The 25,493-nt window shown below is 42.6% G+C and overlaps 1 protein-coding gene across 8 annotated transcripts in view; it reads left to right on the top strand.

Moving 5' to 3' along the window:
• sash1a (SAM and SH3 domain containing 1a) overlaps positions 1 to 25,493 on the top strand; it is a 172,489-nt gene that overhangs the window by 143,906 nt on the left and 3,090 nt on the right. For 4 of the 8 annotated variants that reach the window (XM_039781037.1, XM_039781043.1, XM_039781040.1 and 1 more), the window contains exons 5-19: positions 3,005 to 3,045; positions 3,271 to 3,360; positions 3,440 to 3,552; positions 4,809 to 4,907; positions 9,463 to 9,601; positions 10,123 to 10,544; positions 13,028 to 13,102; positions 13,335 to 13,478; positions 14,544 to 14,676; positions 15,452 to 15,621; positions 15,832 to 16,041; positions 18,401 to 18,551; positions 19,190 to 19,318; positions 21,959 to 22,983; positions 25,244 to 25,375. In XM_039781037.1, the coding sequence (XP_039636971.1) occupies positions 3,005 to 3,045; positions 3,271 to 3,360; positions 3,440 to 3,552; positions 4,809 to 4,907; positions 9,463 to 9,601; positions 10,123 to 10,544; positions 13,028 to 13,102; positions 13,335 to 13,478; positions 14,544 to 14,676; positions 15,452 to 15,621; positions 15,832 to 16,041; positions 18,401 to 18,551; positions 19,190 to 19,318; positions 21,959 to 22,983; positions 25,244 to 25,375 (3,073 nt within the window). Of the gene's footprint in view, positions 1 to 3,004; positions 3,046 to 3,270; positions 3,361 to 3,439; positions 3,553 to 4,808; positions 4,908 to 9,462; positions 9,602 to 10,122; positions 11,100 to 13,027; positions 13,103 to 13,334; positions 13,479 to 14,543; positions 14,677 to 15,451; positions 15,622 to 15,831; positions 16,042 to 18,400; positions 18,552 to 19,189; positions 19,319 to 21,958; positions 22,984 to 25,243; positions 25,376 to 25,493 lie in introns of all 8 variants that reach the window. The other 4 variants (XM_039781038.1, XM_039781041.1, XM_039781036.1 and 1 more) reach the window with 3 other exon arrangements.

Raw genomic sequence — 25,493 nt, 5'->3', positions numbered from 1 at the left:
TGTGCAGGCAGAGTGATAGACAAGCCCCTCCATTCCTCACGACCCATTCCTCAAAGCCTCACAAGAGGCACGCACGCTCACACGCACAGGCACGGATATCCTCATCATCACCTCGCTGCAGGACAATAGCACCCAGAGGAGATTACCCAGACTTCATCTTGGGCTTTGCCACCCCTCTGTCTGTGTGTCTCCTTGTCACTCTTTTTGGCAGGAGGTGGGCATGGCTCCCATAATGCCTGGTATGCAAGTGGTGATGACAGAGTGCTCTCAGAAGGATGGAGGGTTCAAGCTGGGGACTTCCTGTTTTGGAAAGTGATTGATTGGTGGGTTATTGTTGCAGAGAGGGGACAGAAAGCTTATCAGTGAAGTTAACAGCAGAGGTAAATGGACCTTGATGAAAGCATACATGTGCACAGACACATGTTGATGATTGGCTCTAACAGGGTTTTGTAAGTTTGTACATTTAGAGGCAGTTGTTCTACTCGAAGCCAAGCTTCTGCAACTCCTAATCAGATGGAAATGTAAGCCGTGCCATGTGAAGAATCTGTTAAGAACAACAGTACCATGTTGGAAAGCTACTTTGTTAGCGTATTTACCACTTTGTGGCTGAGTGTTGCAGCCCTTGAAGAGGGGAGCACAGGAGGCAGTGTGTGTATGGCAGGGAAATACATGCACATGCAAAAAAACCGTTGTTTTTCAATTGTGTGTGTTTTTAAAGGTATGAATTTCTATTTCCCTTCCATATGATCTTCTCTCTTCCACTTCCATGTGACCTCTGACCTCTTCCATGACCTGTAAAGAGGTCCTCCCTCTGCTCTTCCTGTGGACACTGCCACTGTCGCACAGGGTCGCTGCCTTTCATTGTCTCTACCAGAGACACCGGAGATCACCTCGCTCCATGTGGCCAGCCCTGTCATCACCATACACGCTTACATGTGTGCAGTGCTGTGATTTATGCTGGGTGCACAGCTGTGTGTCCAAATCTGGCTTTATGCTGGTTTATCATCTTTCCTGGACAGCAGTTCTTTCACACAGGATGCTAAACCTGTGATTCATATTGCATCATATGATAGCTCCCTAAGCAGTCACTTATTCAGTCATCTTGTTTTTTCTTCCTGATGTTGATATCTTACCATATATTTTCTACATGATTACTTGTGTTACATCTCTGCAGTCGTACTGTATGATTTTAACACACCTACAGCTATAACACACATAAGTGGAGCCTCGTACTATAACATAGACATCAGACAGTCACAGGTTATCATTTCAACATCCCAGCCAGGGAAAGCGTGGTCAGACATATAATTTCCACTCAGCAAACTTGCAATTCATTCATAGCTCCAATTGCATTAGCTCATGTTTGTAACACTTAACAACTTTCACCTTCCTTACATAGGTTCAGCCAAAGTTAAAATACTGTACTTCATATTATGCAGAAAATAGAAAGTTGGCTTCATATGCTAATGAGATTTTTTTTTTAAACTGTTAAATGTCCCCTACTCAATGCAAAGAACAGAATTGAAATAGAAAGGCATGCCAAAGATTTAAGGTTAAACCAATTAAGTTGCCTAGCCACAATGCCTGGACTGACACTGTCTTCGAAAGACATTTAGGCTCTTCTAAAGTGTGTGAGTTTGCGGATGTGTGTGAGTGTATGCATTTGTGCGCTGCACAGGAGGTTAATTTATAGAGCATGGAGGAGGGGGGGATGAATCGCTGCCACAGAAAAGCCTCTATTGAGTGAGTTCTATTAGCATTAGCTTTGGCTCTAGCCTATCTGAGAGGGAAACAGAGGGGCAAACCATACAGGCCTCCATGCAATTAGCATCTCATTATGTTGCCATGGCAGCTGAGTTTTAAGCCACATGAAGATTTCCCATTGCACCAAGAGAGGGCTGCCATGTCTGACAAACATATGAACACAAACATATCACACACACACACACACACACACACACACACACACACACACACACACACACACACACACACACACACACACACACACACACACACACACACAGTCAGCCACTGGAGAGGGAAGTGAACTGTTCATCTTGTTTTGATCCTGTTTTGAACCTGTCTTTCTGCATGGCTCAGCAGCTATATGTGTTAGGATGTGTAAAAGGAAAGAGTAAAAGAGTGAGACAGTTCGTCGAGAGATTTACTTCATAGGTCTCGGAGTGTCTCAACTGGACAAATGTGTCGCTCTTATCTCTCCCCCTATGATTTATTCCCTTTTAATTGAAAGAATGGTAAAGTCGCCTCCAGAATACAGAAATAGATTGCTGTTGACGTGGTTTCTCGTCTCCGCCAGAACAAGGGAGAATCAGTTACGGACTCACATGTCGTTAGACTTTCTTCTAGAACTTTCGGTGAGGCTGCTCAAACATGACTTTTTGATTGGAAGCTGAGTACAGTCCATGTGTCACGAGGGGCTTTTGAGTTGTTATTTTCTCCTTGTTCGTACTGGTTATTTAGGAAGCTTTATGGACATATGGACTTTTTTTACTCCGTTATTTTCCATCTCGGGTCTGCCCTGTGGTTTCTCCTCCTCCTCTTTCTCTCCTTCTGTTCCTCTCTTCCTTGATTACATACTTTCCCTCTTACCTTTCACGTACTTGCCCTCTCTTTTTATTCATCACGTTGACCTTTTTTTTCTTTGTTTACTGCTTCTTAAACACTTTCTAGTACCCACTATCTTCATCTGACCCTCTTGTTTTTGCAACAGATCATCCTCTCCTCTCCTCTACCTTCTCCCTCTCAAGCCTCAGGAGCCTGGCTTTGCTGTCACATAAGTACTGCTACTGACCCCAAGTGGCAGACAGACAGAACTGCAGCCCTCCTTGCCAGAAACGAACACTCATGAACAGAGTTACAGTGTTCTGAAGCACTGTGGTTGACATAGACTGGAGACTTTATGATGAGGTGTGGGAGTAGGAAGAAGAAAGATAAATTTTTGTAATGTTCATTCATTCTTTCTTTACTTTTTTCCTCCCAGGATGCCTCTGCATAAATCCAGCTCTGAAGATGGATCTGGAGGTAAATTGAGATGCATTTTCAGTTTGTCTCATGTCATCTGCCTTATTATGTTTCCTATAAGAATATCATAACCTGTATTACTCCTGGGATGAGATTGAAAGATAGGAATAGCTCGATTGACATATTTGTATATGGGTCATACACTCTATTGTTGCAAAAAATTGAGGGATAAACCTATGCAATGCAATTGTACGACCTGAATATTGAAACTGCTTTTGCGTTTAGGTAAATGGGACAATAAGAAGAAGAACAAATCTTTTTGGCAGAACTTCCGCAAGTCTCAGCACAAACCAGTCATGCGACAGACATCAAAAGGTTTGCATGGCTTTATTTTTCAAATCTACTGAATAAATGTTTCTCCAAATTTGACCTGTCTTCCCTTTGTACCCTTCAGGAGAAGACATAGGCTACGTGGCCAGTGAGATCACCATGAGTGATGAAGAGAGAATCCAACTTATGATGATGGTGAAGGAAAAGATGATCACCGTTGAAGAAGCTCTAGCTCGGGTAGGAAGCTCCACTGACTTACTGCCTCATGTTGCACCCCACCCACCCCTTACCCGAGCCCTTCCCTTAGAAGTGCTGGCCTGTAGCTTCCCTTCAACCCCCAGATCCCTTCACCTCCCCCTGGATTAGTTTCCAGCCTTCCCTCTTTTCTGCTCCATATTCCGAGGCTTACTAAAACGACTCACTCTTATTAACCTGTGCGAGGCCCCGCATTTTAACACTGCATTGTCCTCTTTACACACACACACAAACTCCAGACCATTGGTGTTTCCAGAGGTTCAGGTGCCTGGGGATTTTAGGGTGTGAGCTCTTGGCGTGGGTGTGTGTGGGTGTGTTGTTCAGTTCATAATTGCGAGGTTGATGGTCATAGTAACTCAACAGCTCCATCTGTTGGGGGGGATGCTCTGGTGCACTGTGGTTTTTCTCTCTAGGTGGACATGGTGGATAATTACTTGGCTTTCCTTTAAATTTCCTTACATTTCTTTTTCAATCAATTTCTGATGATTGTTCTTTATTTCTGTGCCAACTTCTTCATCTCCTTTCTTTATCTTCCCATCTTCCTTTCAGTCAATCACTTTCTGTAATGTATTGGTCATGGGTAGCATGATTCCAGCTGCATTTGAGCACTGGACTGCTCTCCACAAAGCAGATCGTTAATAATCTTTTTACCCTTTTTTTTTTTCTTCTCCAGAACTCAGATTTTCTTTTGGCCAATAGCTTGATCCCAGCTTAAGTTAAACTGAGACACTACCAACCAATCATTAATCAGCCTTTTGTGGATAGTTGATCTGACTTTATCTTTTTTCTTTTTTAGCATAGTGGTACATAGTATGTGTGTCCAGGGATGTAGTGGACTATAAACCTAATAGTTTCAATCTGCCTTTTAGTCCACTTTTCTATTTAAGATGTATGTGTGCTCAGGAAGGCAGACATGAATCTTCATGACCAAAAGTTATTCCACACAAATAAAAAAGGCCATTCACAGAAGTATATGGATATTTTAAGATAAATTAATGCTTTGTGTAAAACATAATAGACTTTTAGTTCATTGATTGATTGATCTTTATTTACCACTACATCACTGGTTGAGTCCACCTTCATGTCTGTGTGCTCCTCTGTCTGTATACTCGCACTGTGAATGCACACAATTTGCGCCTATCAATTGTCTGAGCATATGGATAGATGTAGCATGCCGGGTGACAATGGGTGGCCCCACCCTGTTCCTCTGCCTCTCTAAACTCTTCTTCTCCACGTAGCTGAAGGAGTATGAGCGCAGCAGACAGTCCAGCAGTTCTGACACTGCAGAGTGGACTGAGGGATCTGCATCCAATCTAAACCAGTCCTCAAACTGCAACGTAAGTACACCCCCCCCACCCCATTAACCCGACACCCCCCAAAACCCTGACCTCTCGCCTTTTACTCTATCTCTCTTAACACTCACCTCGATCACTCTCAACTTTAAGTTAGATTTTTTTCAGCCAAGGAGGTTGTGAAGGAGGATGCCCGTCGTTGGTTGTGCGCATGGATGTGTGTGTGTGTGTTCAGATGTAAATGACTGTAAACTCAACTAGCTTGATGTCTAGACTTTAAATACCATCTGCCTATAGACTTCGCTTTTAAATGTTTTTTTTATTTTGGACATTTTTATACACCATTGCATAAACCACCTTTACTCAACTTTTATCTTGCCTTCCTCTCCATTTATTTCCCCTTCGTTCTCTGCTCTTCATTGGTTTGGCCAAACTACAAATCCACCTTTGCACATACATTCTCTCCACCATGTCATGTGCATCTTGATACTATGGGTGTTACCTCTGTAAATCTTGGCCCTTCGCTTACCTCGTTTTTTTTGGCTGCGCACATGAATTGGCAGTCACGATGAGATATATGCAATATGTTATGAGTCCTTTTTCCATATTTTATTCATCAGGTTAGTCCGGTCATGGACATTTGAAATATGTCTTTAACAAAGTCAAAATTGGGTCCTATAGTGACAAGGAAATTCTTTTGAAAATGTCTGTTTCCATCAGTCCGTTGTAATTGTTACTTGCAAAAAGCCAAGTTTGTCACACAAACTAGCTGTTGCCTCTTGCAGCTTAAGCTCTTGTTAGCAACGATTTCTTTCAGCTGTGGTCCATGGAGAGAAGGCTTCCTTTGAGTGAGTCGAGACCTCTGAGGTTTACTTGTATTGTGGAGCTGGAGCTCAGACAATCGGGTCCTGTTGGATGCAGTGTTGTGTTTGTTGATGATCTGTCAGTTAATTTCTCGTGTGTGTGTGTGTACCTTTTTTTTTAAATGTTAGTCTTGTCTGATGCAGATTCACAGTGGTCACTGCGGCTTTTAATTAGTTCTGTACTGTATGGCATCATATGGGAATAGCATGGACACAGTCTCAAACGCAGACCCACTTTCCTTGAGAGGAAATTAGTTTATCCAAACACAAATATTCCAAGTACTGTGAAAATAATTCCCTGCACATGTGTGTATTTGCTATTTTCAAATGGACTACTAATTCCCGACTAAACAGCTCTGATTTTATAAAACCAGTCTCTTGCATTTTCTCTTATCCACGTTATGCAGCTAAAAACATGTGCATTTCATGTTGTTTCTTGTAGTTGAAGTAAATGGAACATTCACCACAGCCTTCACAGAGCCTTAGATCCAGCATAGGGTTGCATTTCTATAATCACTATTTCCTTTAAGTGGATGAATATGCTTCAATGACCAATGTGCTTGACCTCTACACATTCGTAGCTGCCTGTGTGACTCGTTCATGGTTTGCATTTCTAAACTCAAGAAAAGCAGACATACTATTACTTACCATAACTGAATCACCCTATTAAATTCTTCCTCTGCGTAATGATTGATGATTTCCTTCCTTATGAAAAATAGGTTAATTATGCCATACATAACCACAGCTAAAGTTCTATCTGGCTGTTTGATGTGTGTGTGCATAAGTTTGCTGATCATCTTATAAGTCTGTCAACCCTCACGTTACCCCTCTGCAGCCAGTTGCTCACTTCCTGTGGGAAGATTTATCGATCGGGGGGTTTACAGACAGGGAAGAGGATGGAAGTGTTACTGAAGGAGTATTGTTGAGAGGAACACACAACTCTGCTCTGGAGGCTATGAACAAATGCCAGAGCTGGAGGCAGAGAGGAAACAAGGGACAGAAAAATAGAGACGATAAAGACTTTGCACTTACACCCAGACCCTAAAAAGGGGGGAGTTCTGTGTCCCCTCTTGCCCCGAGTTCCAAATTTGGCCACTTCAGGAAATATTACTACTCTGCTGGGGCCTCTATTGGTGTCACATACTGCCCCCTCTCCCTCCGAATGAATGGAATTAAGTCATTCCCAAATTCAAATAGGTAACAATTTTCTGTGTCTGTGTGTGTGCCTCTATACAGACATGTTAATATACAGTTCATGCATGCAGCTGAAATGTTTGCAATCTACAATCTTTGGCTGCTCTGTGCCTTTCTTTGATGCTGTCTTCCTCTGGCGATCGGAGCCCACATTCCAATGCTGGCCATTAGCGATGTGGGGGCCAAGGCAGGGTCAGAGGGGCTCAAATGCTGGGATTGTTCTCCATGCACAACACGCCTTTTCTCTACTAGCTGTTCGGCACGGCACTTCCAAACAGTCCCTCATTCCTCAGAGCTGAATTCACTAACAGGCTGCATCTGTATCTGCCAGCATGTGCACACGGGCACAGATATTATTTTGGATTATGCATGCATGACAGTGTGGTCGGTGCGCTATGGATTTGTGGGACACACTCTTGCTAGCCTGTTGGATGTTAACACAGAAAGCGGTACCCTGCTGTTTTAAATGAGGTGGTAAGTTTTAAGGCACATTGCTGCTCTTAACTGTTTGAATTAGTTTCTTTTATGATTGTTCTGTTTTTTGTGATGCGGGGGGATAGAAAGATTTTGTGTGTGCACCATTAGGATGTTGGTTTGTAGTTTTTAGTTTAACTGCATCTCCAAAGTTATGGGAACGATTCTCAAAGTAATTTGTTAAGTGAAATGGCACTTGTGGCGGTGGAATTGTTGCTTTGACCTTGTTTACGATGCCGGCCTTTCAGCCCTGCCTGATTCATGGCCTCTTATGTTTCTCTCTCGCTCTCTCTCTCTCTGTGTGTTACCCTGTTTATGTGCTCATTTGAATGGATAGTGTTCAGAACTGGGTTAGGACTTGTATATCATTGTCGCCTCTCTACCATCTCATAGTCCTTTTCTCCGTCTTTCACTCAAAGAAGAAGAACAAATCATGTGGGTTAACTATGAAATTACTAAGGCAGTCGTCCTGCACATAGTTATCCCCACATATGACTTCTTATGAGACACTTTTCAATAAATTAAGAGGAACCAAGATACAGGAGTGGACTCCAATCCAACCTTTGGTGATCTCACAGCCTTTTGACCTCTTTTATCAGTCCTCTCTGACACAGACTTGTTATGATATTACATTATCTGAAGCTAATACACTCGGCAATCATCCAGAGCAAATGGAAAGTTGAAGGAGTCACCAACTGTAACCAGAATTGTGTGGTTCAGTTGAGGCATTGTCAGGGAGAACTGGGCTGTGTTTTCAGAGCCTATTTCTGCAGTTTTGTCAGAGGCCAAATGAATGGCTCTACCCTGGTTCTGTACCTTCGGTACCTACAAGTTGAGCATTCACCTCTAAAAGTGGTGAAGTGGAGGCGAAGGGAGGTAAGTTTGATGGAGTGGGCATGCATGATGCCACACTGATTAATGTGGTGTTTCCTTTTCCAACTTGGCAAGAATTGGTAAGGTTTTTTAACACTCCCACGCCTGCAGGAATCAAAATACCATGATGTTGCTAAGGTGGTTTGGCGCCATCAAGGATTTGTGGACACTGTCAGATCGGTTTGCTCCAACCAAGCCACACTTATTAACATCATCCCTACTGTATTTCAGCAGCCTCTGAGCCAGGCATGTGGTCAACAACGGCAAGAAAGCGGTTTCTTCCTTGTTAGCTTCAGAGCTGCATTGTATAAGACAGAGTGCTGAGCCCTGCAAGCCTGCTCTGTCTAGTTTTGTGTTGCATGCATGCATGTGTGTCCCTTTGCAAGCGATGCAGTCACCCTCGACTGTGGAACTGGCAGCATTTGGCAAGAGAAGTGGTGTTGCTGTGGAAACCATGTGGCAAATAGAAACAAATTAAGTTGTTTGAGCTCCATGATAATGATGGTAGTTCCTGCCAGGCAATCTTCAGGCCAAAGCTCGACAAATCAGCGTCGTCATCACCACCATCACTTGGAGGCCATAGCGAGACTATGCTCACACATATGCATACACATACAGCTTGGGGAGTTTGTGTGTGCTCCAGTTGGGAGTAGGGTGTTTGTTTGTGTAAGTGATGAAACTGTTTGTGACTTCATTATTGGGTCTCTTTTCCACTCCACTACACAGTGCAGAGAGTTTAAATGCAGTGGTCATCAATGTCGAGGCAACATAATGCCAAACAGACCATTTATTGTTATACTGATCCATTGTGTCATTCAGTTTAACCATTTTTTTCAAATTACTGTTTCATCTGGTTCATTTTTTTCAGTGTTTACTATGAATATGAACTTGACACAATGCCATCCCTTCAATCCTCCATTTCTCACCTCACTAACTTTGACTTCACCCTAAACAATGCTCCCATTTGTCGCATTATAACAGCGTCAAAGTTTGTGTTTCATTGTCCGACTACTTTTTATGTCAAAAGAATTCAAGACAAAACATTTCTGTTACACTTGCATTAATGAAATGTTATGCTTAAGAAGAACCTCCTGCTTTTACCCATGTGTCTTTTTAAAGGTTTATTTAATTGAGAAATGTTTGTCTGCCCATCCCTTTTTATCATATCACCCCTCCCTCTTGTCTCTCTGTCCCAGCAGTCTCGTGAACAGTCAGACGATGAGCAATCAGAGGACTCGGTGAAGTTCAAACGGCTTCACAAGCTGGTTAACTCTACACGCCGGGTCAGGAAAAAACTCATAAAGGTGGAGGAGGGCAAGAAACATGGCTCTAAAGGTTTGTAATCCCTGTTTATCTTAAAGTTCAATAAAGTTTAAATGTTGTTGTTTTTTACATTTACACATTTGTTTATATCAGCCAATTGATGTTAACGTGTTGTAATTTCCGGCTCACATTAAGGTCTCTGTTTGAGGCATCATGCTTCTACTGTGTATACGTGTAAAGTCTGCTTGCATTACTTTAAAAAAATGGATGTTAAATATCAGTTTTGAGCACTAAATTGAGCTGTTTGTCCTCACTAAAATTAAGTTGAAGTTCAGTCGCAGTAAAATTTGTTTCCAACTGAGCGGTATTGGAAATGAATGATTTGTGTTAAAAGTAGGATTCTTTTTTTTTTTATGCCAGAGTATTACATTCTCGTCTATCATGGGTTTTGCCTAATACTCAGACTATAAGAATGTGTTTTTACATTTCTGCTGGCTCGCTGTGGTTTGGAAAACCACTGATGGGTCATGGGACTACTCAGAATCTGATGTCTAAATCCTCCTGAGTAACAAACTGTCCTTCTTTTTCTTTAGATTTTCTGAATCTGGGGGCGCCACCCACCTGTGAGGACAACACAGCTCTGTATACAGGGGTCCTAAAGAGGCCCCCTTTGCCCCAGGAGCTCTCCCTGCCCTCCCTCACCCAGGATGAACTCTCTCTGGATGGTGACACCGACAGTCTGACCAACTCCCCTTCCTCCAGCAGCCTAGACACCTGGTCCGGACACAAGCTGGTAAAAACCTTCAGTAAATCTTCCAGTACCCACGGACTCATCCGGCCCCCCAGGAGAACCCCAGTTGGCTCTGGGGGCCTGGGAGGCTCCAACTCCGGCGTTGGAGGTAGTGGCTCTTCCTTCTCAGAGCTGGATGGCTGTGGATTGGACGACGAAGGAAAGCTCTCACGCTCTACCACCGACGGCGAGATGCGGAAGGCCCTGAACTCCATCTCCCATGGGGTAAGTAACAACGAGGCTCTCTACGCCTACTATGGCCTCACCAAACCCCGCCCCAAACCCCATGCCCAGTCCCGCCTCCTGATCTCCCTGGATGACGGTCCACAAGGCAGCCCCAAACACCAACCTGCAAACCGGCACCATGGCAGCTGGACGCACCGGAAACCTGATCCCAACTATGCTTACTCCACCAAACACCTACTGTACCAACGCTCACGCAATGCCAAGACCCCTATCTCCCCTCTGTCTCTCACCCCCTCCTCCCCTGCCCGCTGTGATGTAGCCAAATCAAAAGGTTTTGGAAGTGGGGGAGGGGGCTGGGTGTTCCCCTCTCGCAGGCTGCGTGGTCGAACGGCAGTCAGTGAGCTGAACATCACCTATGTGGTAGAACGGAGCCTGTACGGTCACCTCAACTGGGCCCAGCTGGTCCGCCCTGTTACTCTCAGCCGCGCTGAGCGCCGCTGCCTATTGGAGGAGGACCGCGAGGCAGACAGGAAGTGGGCGGCCAGTGTGGACCGCTGCACCAAGCGTGTGCTCTTGCGCATCCAGCAGAAGTCTGTGAGTTCAGACCATGAGGTTTAAGTCGACCGCCTCGTGTGAGCAGGACTCGGTGCTTCAAAGTTGCAGAATAGCTCAGAGGTTATAGGGGAAGATACAGCAAACACACACAACACACGCATGCCAGGTCAAATGACTCTTCAATGCATGCAGCTGTGCTCATGCTCGAGTTACAGCAGAGGTTTTATGTGCCTTTTTATAATTGTCAGATCCCTGAAGAACAGGTAAACAGTCACTCTGATCCCTGTGGGCAAAAGCGATGTTGACAAGCTTGAAGCTGCTCGTCCTTAGAACTGCACAGCACGTAGCCTCAGAGACGTTTTCAATGAATAGCCTTGTTAAGTGCACTTAAGTGACTGAATGGTCTTTATGATTATCAACTTTAAAAATGAATTTTTGTAAGGCTGAGTATACCAAAACAAAGTGAAAACAATAGAAACACAGCTAAACTACATATGCTAATACTGATTCATACTACAGTGAATTTAAAATGCAAGTTTACAACTTGAAAACATGTCATGTTATAGCATGAAAAAAAAGTCTGGTTGCATTGTTAGTAACTCACTTGTTCCCCACATGTGTGAAATAGCCTATGTGTATCAAAAGAAGTAGTGACACATACTCGAGGTGGTGATATAGTGGAGCTATCCTGCAGCTTTGAGGGTACCTGAATCCTATCGTGTTCAAGTGAAATCACCGGAGGTCGTTCTCATCTTAAAACGCTCCAAAAAGATCCACTTTTTTCTGTTGCTTTTCGTGTTCTTTTTTGGCCCGTGCCTCTATGGTTGCAGATGTGATTTGTTTTTTTCTTTTTTCTTTCCTATAATTATCTTTGAGAGACATTCTTTTTTCTGGGTGCATGTCCATTTCATCGAACATCACCATCACATTCAGAGTTCTTTGTTTTGGACGTCGCTTCAATCATGTTTGTTCTTCAAACTGTGCTTTTCCTGGGAAGTTGTGATGTGGACTACAGCTGTGGACATCTAATAAAAAACAATTTCCTCACATGAAGGATCCTCGTCCAGGGTTTGTGGGAGTTTAGCCGAGTAGTTTAGAAGTAATGGCTTTTGAAGCAAAGGAGAAATGCTATCGAGTGCCCCACTTGAACCAAGAGTGTTTTTTGGCAAATGTGTATGTGAATGTCTGTGTCTACATGTTTGTGTGTGACCTACTGCAGAGCTTAGGGAGGATTCAAAAACTCAAAGCCAGCGCAGTGATAAGATCCTGGATCTCTTTCTTTCCTTTCATGTCACAGTTCCCCTTTTGTGTCTATCCCTTATCTTGCTGTTGACCTATAAAGTCAAGAAAATACGGTAATCTCCATATCACCCTGTCCTCTCAGCAGAAACAATTTACTCTCCCTAAAAATGTTTCTGATGAGAATAACATATTGTCGGCTCTAAGCAACCTATATGTTGTGCATGTTTGCATACTAAGCCCCGTTTTGCATTTCTCATAATTAACCACAAGTCGTTTTGCATCAGGCGGAAATGCAAGGAATATACGTTTACTTGTAAAAGTACAACTATATATTTTAGCTTGGCCACATCAAGAAAGGTTTAATTGTATCCAATATTTTCTCAAGGGATTTAAGCGTTAAAGCATATGAGCAACTTGTTGGAGCTCTCCACAGTCAATATAACAGCTCATTTGCCTTGGACCGTGCATTAACTCACAATTTTAAAGAGGAGCTCATATAACAGTTTGTGTTACATCATGTCTGTTGGCTGTCCACAGGTCCCATATGACATCATGCCCCTGCATATATACAAACCATATACCCATGTACATTAATCAAAGTGGTGCCTATGTTGTGTTAAGCATGAATCATTGTGAGTTGACCCCTCAGTGGGTGTGGATGGGGAGTTCCTGTAACGTGGCCTTCTGAATGTGACTCATTTGATTGTGTTTTGGCTCCCCCACAGAGAACATGCAGCTTTGGAGGCTTTGACCTGACTAACCGTTCACTCCATGTGGTCAACGCGGGCTGCGAGGCCAATGTAAGTACTGGCAGCTTGTAAAATTAGAAGAGGCTGTAAGGAGGACTACCTGAACTCTCCTGTCACACTAAATCGCCTTTTCTCTCCCGTTTTCTTTTTGTTTTTATGATCTCCCTGCCCTTTTTTCTTCTTTCTGTTGCATCTCCCCTGATTCATCCTCCATCTCTCTCTCTCTCTCTCTCTCTCTTTCTTTCTGTCATCTCCTTCCTCCCTGTCCTTCTAATAATCACAGAATAAAGAACAGGAGGCCATATACAGAGAAGTGGTCAAATCCCCCACCACGTCTCGGATCTCACTGGGCAAGAAGGTCAAGTCGGTCAAGGAAACAATGAGGAAACGCATGTCGAAGAAGTACAGCAGTTCTTTGTCTGAGCAGGTAAGACATAAACACACTTGGACACACAAATACACACAGATGCAATTTCTGAATGCTTTATTTGTAGAAAGTTTAGATCAGGTTGAAAATGTTGTAGGTTTGCCTTGATTTTATGGCAAATGAGGTATGTAAACCTAGTCAAACCTTACTTTTTTTTTTTATGGAACAGCTAAAACAAACAGACCCACAAATCCACACATTATGCCTTTAATCCTTAAAACAGTAAGCCAAGCGCAGCTGTAAAGAAATAAAAGCTCCCGGTGTTCTGCAAACATTTAGAGGATGTTTTGCAGTGTAAGCCACATATTCTGTCCACAGGCTGTGAGTGGGTGGGAGTATTTGTGTTAGTTACAGAATAAACACAGAGCACTAAAACACACACACATTTGGACTTCTCTCTGCTCTCCCTGGGCCCAATGTGTAGGGTGGAGTGTATGCTTCATGCTGAGCTCATGGAGTGATGCAAGTCTCCCAGAGGCGAGCTTTCAGGAAATGGAGACTTGAAGTGTGAGAGAGCATAATGGCTGTCTCATCTGCACTGGCCTAATTTTTCTGGGCATCCAGTGGCTTTACAAGTGGCCTTTCGAGCCCTAGAGTTTGATGTTAACTTGTAGAATGTGTTATTAATGCACAGTTCATCACTGTCCATCATGGTGGTCTCAACACTGTGACCCATATGTCCTGGCATGAGTAATGGAGCCATTGGTTGTGGAAAAAAAATAATTACCATATGACAATGTCTCAACCATGGCCATTTTATAGACCACAATGCCACCTAGTGGATAACTGAAATAAACAAAACACATTACAATACATGCTGATGTAGGATGTTGCTGAATGTTGTTGCTTCATTACTAGACAAACATGCAAGATGATGCAAAGAAATTATTTTTTTGATCTTCATCTTTCCTTTGTTTCCATCATTTCCCCCCCAACTCTTAACCACACTTTCCCATCTCTCACATTCGTTCATCTCGTAACTGCACAATATTTCCTTTGTACCCCCCCCTCCCCCGTATACTTTCTTTACCCATCTGCATCTCCCCCTCTCTTTCTGTCTTTTAGTCCAGTCCGGATGGAGCCCCTGGCTCCCCTCAGTCCCCTCAGCCTGACACCGACTCTCTGGAGAAGCCAAAGCTGAAGGCCGGAGGCTCGGTGGAAAGTCTGCGTAGTTCACTCAGCGGACAGAGTTCAATGAGTAAGAAAAGTACCATTATTTTATTTTAGCTTGTTAAGACTGGTACAGTCATGTAGTTTTATAGTGTCAGTATATCATATTTCTCATGTAAAAATTGTATGCAAGTAAAGTTGTAATTTAGTGTAGAGCTTAAATTGACAGCCTGTTTTGAACAATGTTTAACACTAGGTGGTGTTTGTAACAATTTCAGCTTGCTGGTGTTTATTTCAAATGCCTTACAGATAACCTTCTCACATTACATGTATACCAATTATGATTTTTGAGGAGTGACGGCCATGAAGAGTAATTCTCTCACACCCAGTCCCACCAGCTGCCTCATGTGTTGTGATCTCATAGAGTTTTCAAGTGACCCTCTTATCTAATTACAACTTCTGATTACTTCAACCTGTTTTTTTCCGTTATTCTTTGTGAATAAGTACTCTCAATTTTCCAAGCTCAGGGTGAATTGAAGACTTAGCCGACTTAATTCAAAGCCATAGGACATGCACACAAACACGCAGGCAAACATACAGTAATGATTAGGTAGGAAGTCTTTCCTCTCTGATTCCCACACGTCAACACGATTTCCTTCCCTCAGATACAGGAAGAAATGTGTGGAAAATGCGCAGCGTCTCCCAGGATCTGTAATATAAGTTTCCCGCTCACTGCAGGCACAAAAATGTAGAAAAAATAAGATCAAAATAGTCTTGAAAAGCTAATTGATGCATGCATCTTATTCAGTGATCACTCATGTTATAGCTTATATAAATCTCCATGTGTGTGTGTTTGTGTCCAGGTGGTCAGACAGTGAGCACCACTGACTCGTCAGCCAGCAACAGAGAAAGTGTGAAGTCAGAGGATGGTGATGACGAAGAGCCGCCTTATAGAGGGCCGTTCTGTGGTCGTGCCAGAGTCCATACAGACTTCACCCCCAGCCCCTACGACTCTGACTCCCTCAAACTGAAGGTAAACCAAACATTGGTACATGGAATTGACTTTGTACAGACCTGAATGCTGATGTTGGGGAGCTGAGCATGTCACTCTTTAACACTCTTTTACTTTAACAGTTCAGTTTTTCCAAGCTAGTCCCAATGTTTTTGAACAACCCGCCTGGTCAAAATGTGAACGGAAATGTTGGGTGATTCTTTATGAATTCTTCTCATTGTGATTTTTCAGCGTGGTGATGTGATTGACATTATCAGTAAGCCACCCATGGGTACGTGGATGGGCCTGTTGAACAACAAAGTGGGCACCTTCAAGTTCATCTACGTGGACGTGCTGAGTGAAGAAGAGGAGAAGCCCAAGAGGCCTGTGAGGAGAAGGAGGAAGGGCCGACCACCCAAACCCACATCAGTGGAGGAGCTGCTGGAGCGCATCAACCTTAAGGTACAGTATATTGCCATGCATTGAATATGAAATGTGTTGGATTTTTTGGTTAAGCGTCACACGTAAATATGAATATGAATTACGTTTTCAGTGGCAGTAAAGTTTAATAACCTCCACTGATTTTGTTCATTGCAACTTTGCAGACATCAATGAATTGTCCAAACTGGGAAATCCCACCAATCTGGAACCTAAAATAGGAGAAAACTAAAATTAAGAAGTACGTAAATGAAAATATAGTTTTAGCCGTTTGCAGACAAGCACATATAAATATAGTGTAGGCAATTACAGGCTGCACAGCTTAGGATGTTTGATCTGACACTGATGCATAAACATTAACACCCACATTCTCACGACCACGCCCCAACAACCAACTCATCTTTTATCATAGCTGTGAGCTTGGTATCTTGTCCTCCCACTGAGGCAGCCAGGAAGCATCACTTCCCCAAATAGAGAAAAAAGTTTTTTGTTTTTTTTGTTGTGGGTTGTGTGTTTTATCTCTGGCCAGCCTTATTGCCAAGTCACCGATTAAAGATCCAGAGTGCGTTATTGATGTTACAGCACAGGCTTCCGAAGCTGGGAGCCTGGGTGTTACAAGTGCATCAGAGCACTCGTGTCCCTTTAGTCACCACCAGATTCCTGGAGTGGGAGAGTTACACTAAACACTTTTTGAACACATTTAGAGTTTCCAGTTTGCAGCCAAAGTACAGTACCGGGTATTTTAACTACTCTTGTCCTTGATTTGTGCTGATGAAGTGATCTTTTCCATGGTTGACACACTGGTCTAGACATCTTTCAAGATAAAACAAAATGCTTTTGCCCATTTCATGAACAAGACAAATCATAAACATTACAGCAAATACAATGAAGCTTAATTAAAGCATAAGCTATCTAGTATTACAGTAAGAACATTCATCTACATTTTTTAAAAAGTCGTTTAAAGTAATAATCTCGAAGACTTTCATTCAAATAAATGTCTGTTAAGTCACTATCTATGGCTGCATGAGGTAACATGGTGACTAAGCCTATGGCCCACTGATTAATGGGCCATAGTTGTTTGTAGAGGGGGACTTTTTTGTAGGTACATGTTAAGAAAAGTTTTCACTGCTTGTTTTTTGCACTGTAGATATTTTCTTTTGTCAGGTTTTTTTTTTTTTTTTTTTTTTTTTTTTTTAAATTAGATCAGACTACTGTCACTTTACTGCCTGTTCTGCCAATCAATGCCTTTCCATTTGGCAAATGGTACCATCCCTCTTAAAAAATCCTGGAATCGCCTATATCGGCGATATAAATACTAAATGAGTTATACTGTTATTGAGCGGTCATACATCAAAGGAGTGAGAATATTGTTTTTGTGTACTTTTGGAAATGCTAAGTAGCATTTGGTTAAACTGGCAAGCCAGCATTTGAACTACACATCAACAGTGCCTGTTTGTAACCATAACTAAATCTCTACACCCCTGTAATGTTTGGGCCACATGGGTCCTCTGCCAAATAATCTCTGGAACATGTTTTAGGTTTTCGGCAGGCCAAAAGATACCGTAAGTGAGAGGACACTGCTGCCTGTGTTTGTATTAGTTGGTGGTCCTTTGTTTAGTTCTGGATCATCCAGCAGGAATACACCAGGGACATGCAGTTCTCTCTGTGTGGACTCCCCCATTGTAATTGATGGTCTTGCTGGTGACACCCAGTCTATGTATCCAACAAAGTGTGTGGGTCACACAAACATGGAGCCAGGCAATATTCAAAGTGGAAGCTGTTACAAGTGTGTTGAATGATGGTGTCAGCTAGATTTTAAAGTATTTTCTTTTCCTGCACCCGCTCAGACAACACGGTGTATTGGGTGACTAGCTTTTGTGCTTGTTTGTGCAAGTGTGTAAAACCATCTTCTGTGGTTGAGGAATACTTAGATGTAATAGTCTCCACCTTCGGTTCTTCTTGTTACCACATTACGCTGGCGGGTTTCCCTTCCAAGTCCTGTTTGCCATTTTGGTCACAACTAGAACAGCTAGCTGGCCACACTTAGCTTAGTCATGACTTAAAGTGATTACATGCCATCTAAAAAAAGATTTGGATAGATTTGGATCACCAGTCATTTAAAAATACACGCATATATATATATATATATATATATATATACATATGCATGCATGGGAAATTATGAGCAGATGACAATTGTGTTCCCTACTCTCCTTAGTCCACCTCTGTTTGTATTCTATGCTTCAACCCCAAAGTTTTTGTCACTAGTCCCATGACTTTGATCCAAAGTGTGTTTTTCTTTAGTCTAGTGTATTTTTTTTAGACACCATCATTGACACCTCAAAAGAAACCTAAACTCAGATGTAACATTTCTGTCATGCAGGAGCACATGCCCACTTTTCTGTTCAATGGCTACGAGGACCTGGACACGTTCAAGTTATTAGAAGAGGATGACCTAGATGAGCTGAACATTAGAGATCCTCAGCACAGAGCCGTGCTGCTCACCGCTGTAGAGCTGTTACAGGAGTACGACAGTAAGTAGACTCAGAAAAAACAGTCACACCTGGCTGTATAGAAGAAGTATCATATCTGTATTTTGATGAGGGTTGAAGACCTGGAATTAAGATCCTGGTGTTTACTGGAAAGTCTAACCTAAATCTACTCCCTTTCCTTGAAAGATTATTTGCAGGAACCCATGAATGCGTTCCTATGTGGCTGCATATTTGCATACTGAAGACTGTCATATTTACTTAAACAAGTTGCCAACTTCAAGCTTGCAGCATGCACATGCTTGGAGTTGTCATTCCTAAGTACTAAAGTACAGTTTATTTTCCCCAATAATCTCTCTTCAGCATACAGTTCAGCTGTGTGGCAAAACCTTTAAAGTAGGTGCAAACAAAAATCAACTAAACTTCAAAATCAAATAAAAATTAATTTATGGTGACAAATATCAGAGAAACTAGGGATATATTTTTAAGAAGTAATCCTTTTTAAATGGGGTACCTCTATGGCTTTGAGGTCGAGACATCGTCAACCATGAGCTGCTGCTCTCCACTGTCTTCCCACCAAAAAAAGAAAAATCTAAAAAAAGAAATCATTTTACAATCATGGAATAACATTCATCTCTTATTTTGATGATGCTGCTATTTTCTGTGTGTCCTTGTGTTTTCAGGCAGCAGTGATCCAGAGCGCAGCGGCCTGTCAGGCTCCCAGGAGAAGCTGCTGAACGAGGGTCAGGGCCTGGTGGGAGACTCCCCGCGAGACTCTGGGTGCTACGAGAGCAATGAGAACCTGGAGAATGGTAATGATAGCTTTGCGTAGTCTAGACCACTGAGATCCAAGGCTAAGACCTAGTCTTGGTCTAGTCTAGCTCCACTGTAGTGCCACAGCCACTCCTTCGCCTTTTTCCTCTGTGGGTTTCCGCCTCTGCTCCATCTCTCGCCATGCTTCTGCAACACCTCGCCCGTCTCACTCCCTGGACCAGCGCCTGCCAATCAAACTGCTCCTTTTGCTACCATATCTTCACCCAAACCTCACCTTTCCTCTCTAGTATGGGTGCTCTAGAGAAAGAACCCCTAAAGAAAGAACCCCTTATCACCTCATACTCCATAAAATGTAACTATTCTTTTACTCCCCTTTCTTCACCACTCTTTCCATCCTATAGGCATTCTGTATCATCAGTGCCAAAGTCCCATTGTAACTGAGAGGGAGTCAGGTCCAAGACCACTAAGCCTAGTCCACCCCACAATGCTGGGAGCTCAGAGGGAGAGATCCTCCCCAATGCACAGAACTTTTCTGATGAGAACAAACTCTCTGCCCAGTCATGGACTCAGATTTTCACCTCTTCCGCCTGTGGATGCGAGGCTGGTAAAAGGAGGATACCGTGAGGATGATTATGGGCTCAGAGAGTATTTCTGTTAAGTGTTTTTAATACAGTAAAAGAGCCTGCAGAGTAGCATGTCGATAAGTTTCTTTTGCAGTGGTGATTTTATAGGCTGAAAAGTTAAAAATAATATATATATATATTATTTTTTTTTTTTAGTCAGGTAACCGATCACAGCGGCCATTTAAATAATGTCTTCATGCCATTTCAATTTGTCACTTTCCTTGTGTTTACAGTGACCATGTTGCACAAACAATCGTACAGTATGTGCCTAAAACAATGGCTGAAAATATTTAGTATACATAATATAGATTGTAAGATAGTTCTGGTTATAAAAGTTTATTGAGGTCTTATTTGTGAAATTTCTTTTTCTTTATTTTTGAAACCGCTCTATCCTCCTGCATAAGAGTGTATGCTTTCTTTCTTTCACACAGAACATGCTTTTTAACAGCTCCATAACTCATAAATCACTGCTCTGTCAAACCTTGTCTTCTTTCTGTATCTGTTTGGATCCAGTGTAACTGCTGGGCTACCTTTTTATGTGTGTATGTGTCATTCAGGTTTTAACAGTAAAGTGTGCAATCTGCCATAGTAGAGATTTAAGTTGTGGAATAAAAGCCACTTCTTTAAAAAAAAAAAAAAAAAAAAAGAGACTGGTGCTGCTTGCTTGATTTTTATTTTTATTTTATTTTTCTGGTCTGTTTTTTTCTTCCATGCCTCTAAATGCTGTTCACAAACCAGCTGCATAACATTTAGTAAACATTCTGCATTTCTTCTTGCAGTTTCAGAGCTCCACAGTTCTCCTACCTGTACAACCTCATAAAATCATTAATGTATTACTGTATATAATATTTATAAGTCTAGAGAATTGGCAAAGGAATTGATTTAAATAATAGAAGGTAATTTAAAAATCATAACGCAGACTATGTCGTTCAAACTTTCTCCTTTTGGGGGAAAAAGTCACTGTAGAGCTCTGAATGTATGCTCTTTAAATCAAATGATCTTCCTTTAACATACATGTGTCTGATAAGGTTTTCTGTAACTAGATGTAGTAATTCTTCCACATGTCATCAAATTACTTCTGTAATCTATCAACTTTCACTCATTATTTTCATATGCATACATAACGTGGTGCTCAGTTTAGTAAAAGGTGGGTAATGATGACATTTAGTCAGTGATTGCCATAATGCAAAAATGAATGAGTGACTTAAAGCTTTAGGTTTTATTTAGGAACACGATATTTCATGTGTCTTAAACAAGTATATTATTTTCCATATTTTAATATAAACAATTTAATTTAATAGTGGATAGAATTTTAACATAACTTGCCAAATGATGTTGCTATACAATCCATGAATCTACCAAATGCTCCTGATTTGACGTCTCAAACTTAAAAAGGTAATTTAAGTAAAGCTAGTCTGTATTGGAACAGTTAAGAAATTAAATTTATCATAACCAATTTTGCCTAATTGGCCAATTGGTTTAACTTTTTTTGACATTTCTGGGAACAGTTGAGATATTACGTCATTCCATCAATTGAACTTCTTTTTGTCATCCCACCATTTTAACTCTTTGGCAAGCCACACTACGTGGCACCCATCCATTTCATCCATCCAGTTTGCTCTGTAAGCCAGAGGATAGATGGTAAGTTGCTTCAGCCTTTTGTTCCAAAGTTTCTGAACTATCTCATTCAGATATTTTATTTTGGGACTGCTGCTATGACAACAAATCAGCCAGTTTGGTCATGAGTCAAAAAGCTTATCTTATCCCAGTGGCACTCCGCTCCGGCTTTATAAACACTTCTCTGCTTTTGACTGGTTTATAGATAAGCCTTAAACAAGAAGGATGTAATGCTTATATTAGTAGATTTAAAGTAGTTACAAATAAATAGTCTGGACAAAAGGCAGCAAAATACAGTAATGCTGAGTCGTATTTATTATTAACATGGATCTGATTTTTAGCTGAGGACCTACTCCCTGTTAGCAGTTTCACAAAAGAGGATGGGATTTTGTTGCACTTAAAAGTGTTTCAGAGAGGATGAATCTTTTCTTTTTGCAGGTAAGAGCAGAAAGTCTTCCCGTTCCACTCGTTCCTCAGCAGGCCTCCAGTCTCCAGACTACCCCACGCTGCCCATGACCCTTTCAACAGAGGCTCTGCAGCAGAACAGCAAGAACCAGCGCACAAAGTTCCCAAAAAGTTTCTTCATCAAACCCTCCCTGAAGGGCTTCAACCTGTTAGGGCTGCGCAAAGCCCAAAGACGGTCTCCCATCCCGTCCAGCCGCAGCTGTGAGGACCTGGATGGGTGCCCGCAGCCCAATGGACCCTGGAAACGCTCCCACTCTCTGGGGGATCTGCACTGGGAGCACAACTTTGATCAGAAGGATCTGGGTGTGGAGCTTAAACTCACTAAGGAAGCACCCAAATCAGGCAGTAGCCCCGCCAAGGTCTGTAGAGAGGGTTCCCCAGCTCACAATGGGACTCCAACAGTAAGCCCAAAAAGAAGGTCCAACAGACCACCTGTGCCCTCCCAACTGCCTCTTCGCCCCCCTTGTCCCACAACCCAGTCCCCCAACCCTCCAGAGCTCCTCTCCAGTCCTAGTCCAAGTCCCACCGATTCTAATGCAAGTGGGGAGAGGGTTATGCGGACTCACCCCAAAAAGCCTCCAGTCCCTCCTCCTGTTCCTGCCAAGAAGTCTAAGGAAAGACTAGCCAACGGGCTGCGTCACCCGCCTCTCTCCCTGCCTTCCTCGCCATCACCCACTCCCTCCCCTACCCACTCCCTCACCCGTTCTCACCCCAGCAGCCCTATAATCCGCAGCCCCAGCTACGGTGCCCCAGCTCTGCCTGCCAAGACCCCAAGCACCCCCGCAAGCCCCTGTGCCACCTCATCCGCCTCATCCATGGGCGAGGAGTCAGGCACCCCACCAGCAGTGCAGCCTCCGTGGTTCTCAGATCTGGGGGGAAAGGTGGCTGTTGCAAGGAAGGCTTCACATGCCAAGATGAGTCCTGACCTGTTCACTCTCCTGGAGCAACGGCTGGAGGCTGAGGGCATCGATCTTACAGAGGAGCCCTACTCTGACAAGGTAAGCAGAGTATCATTAATCTAGACATGAGACAAGAAAAATCACCTCACATTTAGATTACAGATGGCATTTGGCATGACTTTTGGTTGTGTTGCAGATCGCTAAAAACACAGATGCACCATTTGTATTCAGTTGATACAACCTTGTACATTTATAACAGATGCTGGCAATATTCCAAAAACTTCCTTTAGTAATTCATCATTCTGAACTTTTTATACACGTTCATATGAGTTTTTGTGCGTTTTAATTAAAAGAAGTATTGAGATGAGGTGAGGAATTCTATTAAAAATTACATCATATGAAGTCATATTTCCATGGTTAATGTGAACGTGGGGCTTCAAGACACCTCTGGGCTATACTTGTCTGGCGTCAGGCTCTTTTAGCTTAGCATCGTAACATGCCTTACTTAGCTTGGATCCAAATAACTCAGTCCAACAACACCAGTGGCTTGCGTTGGAACTCATTTAGTTTAAAATTAAAGACCAATAGAGTCTTAAGTTTGTGTGTTTCTTTTTGTGTGAAGATGCCTTTTTGTGTGCAAGCACAATTGTGTGTGTGTGTGTGTGTGTGTGTGTGTGTGTGTGTGTGTGTGTGTGTGTGTGTGTGTGTGTGTGTGTGTGTGTGTGTGTGTGTGTGTGTGTGTGTGTGTGTGTGTGTGTGTGTGTGTGTGTGTGTTGTGTGTGTGTTGTGTGTGTGTGTGTGTGTGTGTGTGTGTGTGTATTCACAATAATAAATAAGCTGCCTGGAGCTGAGGGAAAGACTGTGGACTGAGCCTCCCTATGATGCGGTTCAGACTGTTAAGTTTATGGGCTGAATCTTACTGAAGGCAGACAGGGTTATAAAACCCTCTGCCACTCGCCAGACCCCAGGCTGGGCCCCTTTTAACATGGTGGAGCCCCCGACGCTGGCATGAAAACAACAAACACACAGAGGCATCAAGAGATGAGGTGAGAAATAGTGTGTTAGACCACAGCACAGCTCTGCTAGTTTTCTATTAGTCACAAGTGGGTTGGCAGGGACATGAGAGGCGCGCGCTGCTGTAGTAGCAACATGGAGAGTGTGTGAGCCTGCACATAACTGCAGTCATTGTTTTTGTTTTTTAAATAGTTAAAAACAAATTATAGTTTGGCTACTTGGTATCAAACATCACTACATTTTGAGCACCAACTTAAATGTGTCCGTAGCATTGAGCATCTAAAACTCCTCCTTTTTATAAGATTTTTGCTGATGTAAATCAGGAAATCATCAGACTTAGGGGTTAGAATTTTTTTTTTATATTTCTAAAACTAAGCTATTAAAAAAGTACCATTGGGATAAAGATATAGAATCTCGGATATCCTATTGGCACAGATGTTAGGGGATTTCAAACGATATCCAGCCCTAGGCATGATAAAAGAGAATAAAATCAAATTACTGCAGCCTTGAACAAAGTTAATTGTTGGCTGCCTAAAGGCATCTGGACCCGTCTAATCCTGGCAATGCAAAGGGTAGGCTTGTATGACCTGCTCTCCATCCCTTTTTCCGGAGACATTAATTCCTCCATCCACCCACCCTTTGATCCTCAAAAGACCTCCGGTCCAGTTTGGCCAACCAAAACCAGTTCCTTGCTGGAAACCTGCCATTGCTCCAGGTGTCTATACAAAGAAAGAGAACAAAAAAACATGTTCTAAAAGTTCAGCAGAGCTTTCTGCCTGTTTCCATCACTCACATAGTCACTGCTCATAAAATTGTTGTTTTTCTCTTCTCTCATCCTAATCTGTATACTTTCATTAGTGCAAACAAAACAAGATACAACTCCCTGTTAATAGCAAAACATGATCCAGCTGTACTTTCAGTGTCTTTGAAAATAAGAATTATCTGTGATGTACTGTATAGGAGCCAGAACAAAAACAGACCTCAGTTTAATTATAGTGTCTATTCTAGTGTGTTTGTCTTCATATTTCTCTGACTCCCTTAAGAATTGTGCTCATTGCCTCGCCAGAAGATGCTCTTAGAGAAGTAATTTGACATAAATGTATGAACAACAAGGTCTCTGTCTTCATAATGACCATAATAAGTCAAAATGCTCCTTTATGTCAGCCTTCTTCATGTTGCCTGTCAGCTTCTCACTGGTTGTCTATCCACTGCTTTCTGACACATCAACATGTCTGACATGTTGTCCTCTTCTTTGAAAACACAGATTTATGTTTGTGGTTTAATTGTATTCATCTTTAAATGTAGTCCCGTCTAATTTCTTGTTCTCCTCCCTTCTCTCCTCCAGCATGGCCGCTGTGGCATCCCCCAGCCGCTGGTGCAGCGTTACTCCGAGGACTTGGCGCAGCCCGTCAAGGATGTGGCCTCCACCATGGACCAGCTTCGAGTCAAAGAGCTGCGTAAACAACACCGCATGGCTGTAAGGCAACAACACAAATTTTCCTGAGAACTTCAAAACAATGGAGACAATGTTTTGGAGTTATAGAGCTAGATAAACGTTTAGTTGGGCTTTCCTAGAAAGTAACAATGCAGGCTGG

Source organism: Perca fluviatilis, chromosome 18 (genome assembly GCF_010015445.1).
Source record: "Perca fluviatilis chromosome 18, GENO_Pfluv_1.0, whole genome shotgun sequence".
NCBI classification, from domain to species: domain Eukaryota; kingdom Metazoa; phylum Chordata; class Actinopteri; order Perciformes; family Percidae; genus Perca; species Perca fluviatilis.
Note: the sequence above shows the minus strand (reverse complement) of the source record. Positions and strands in the feature narration are given on the sequence as shown.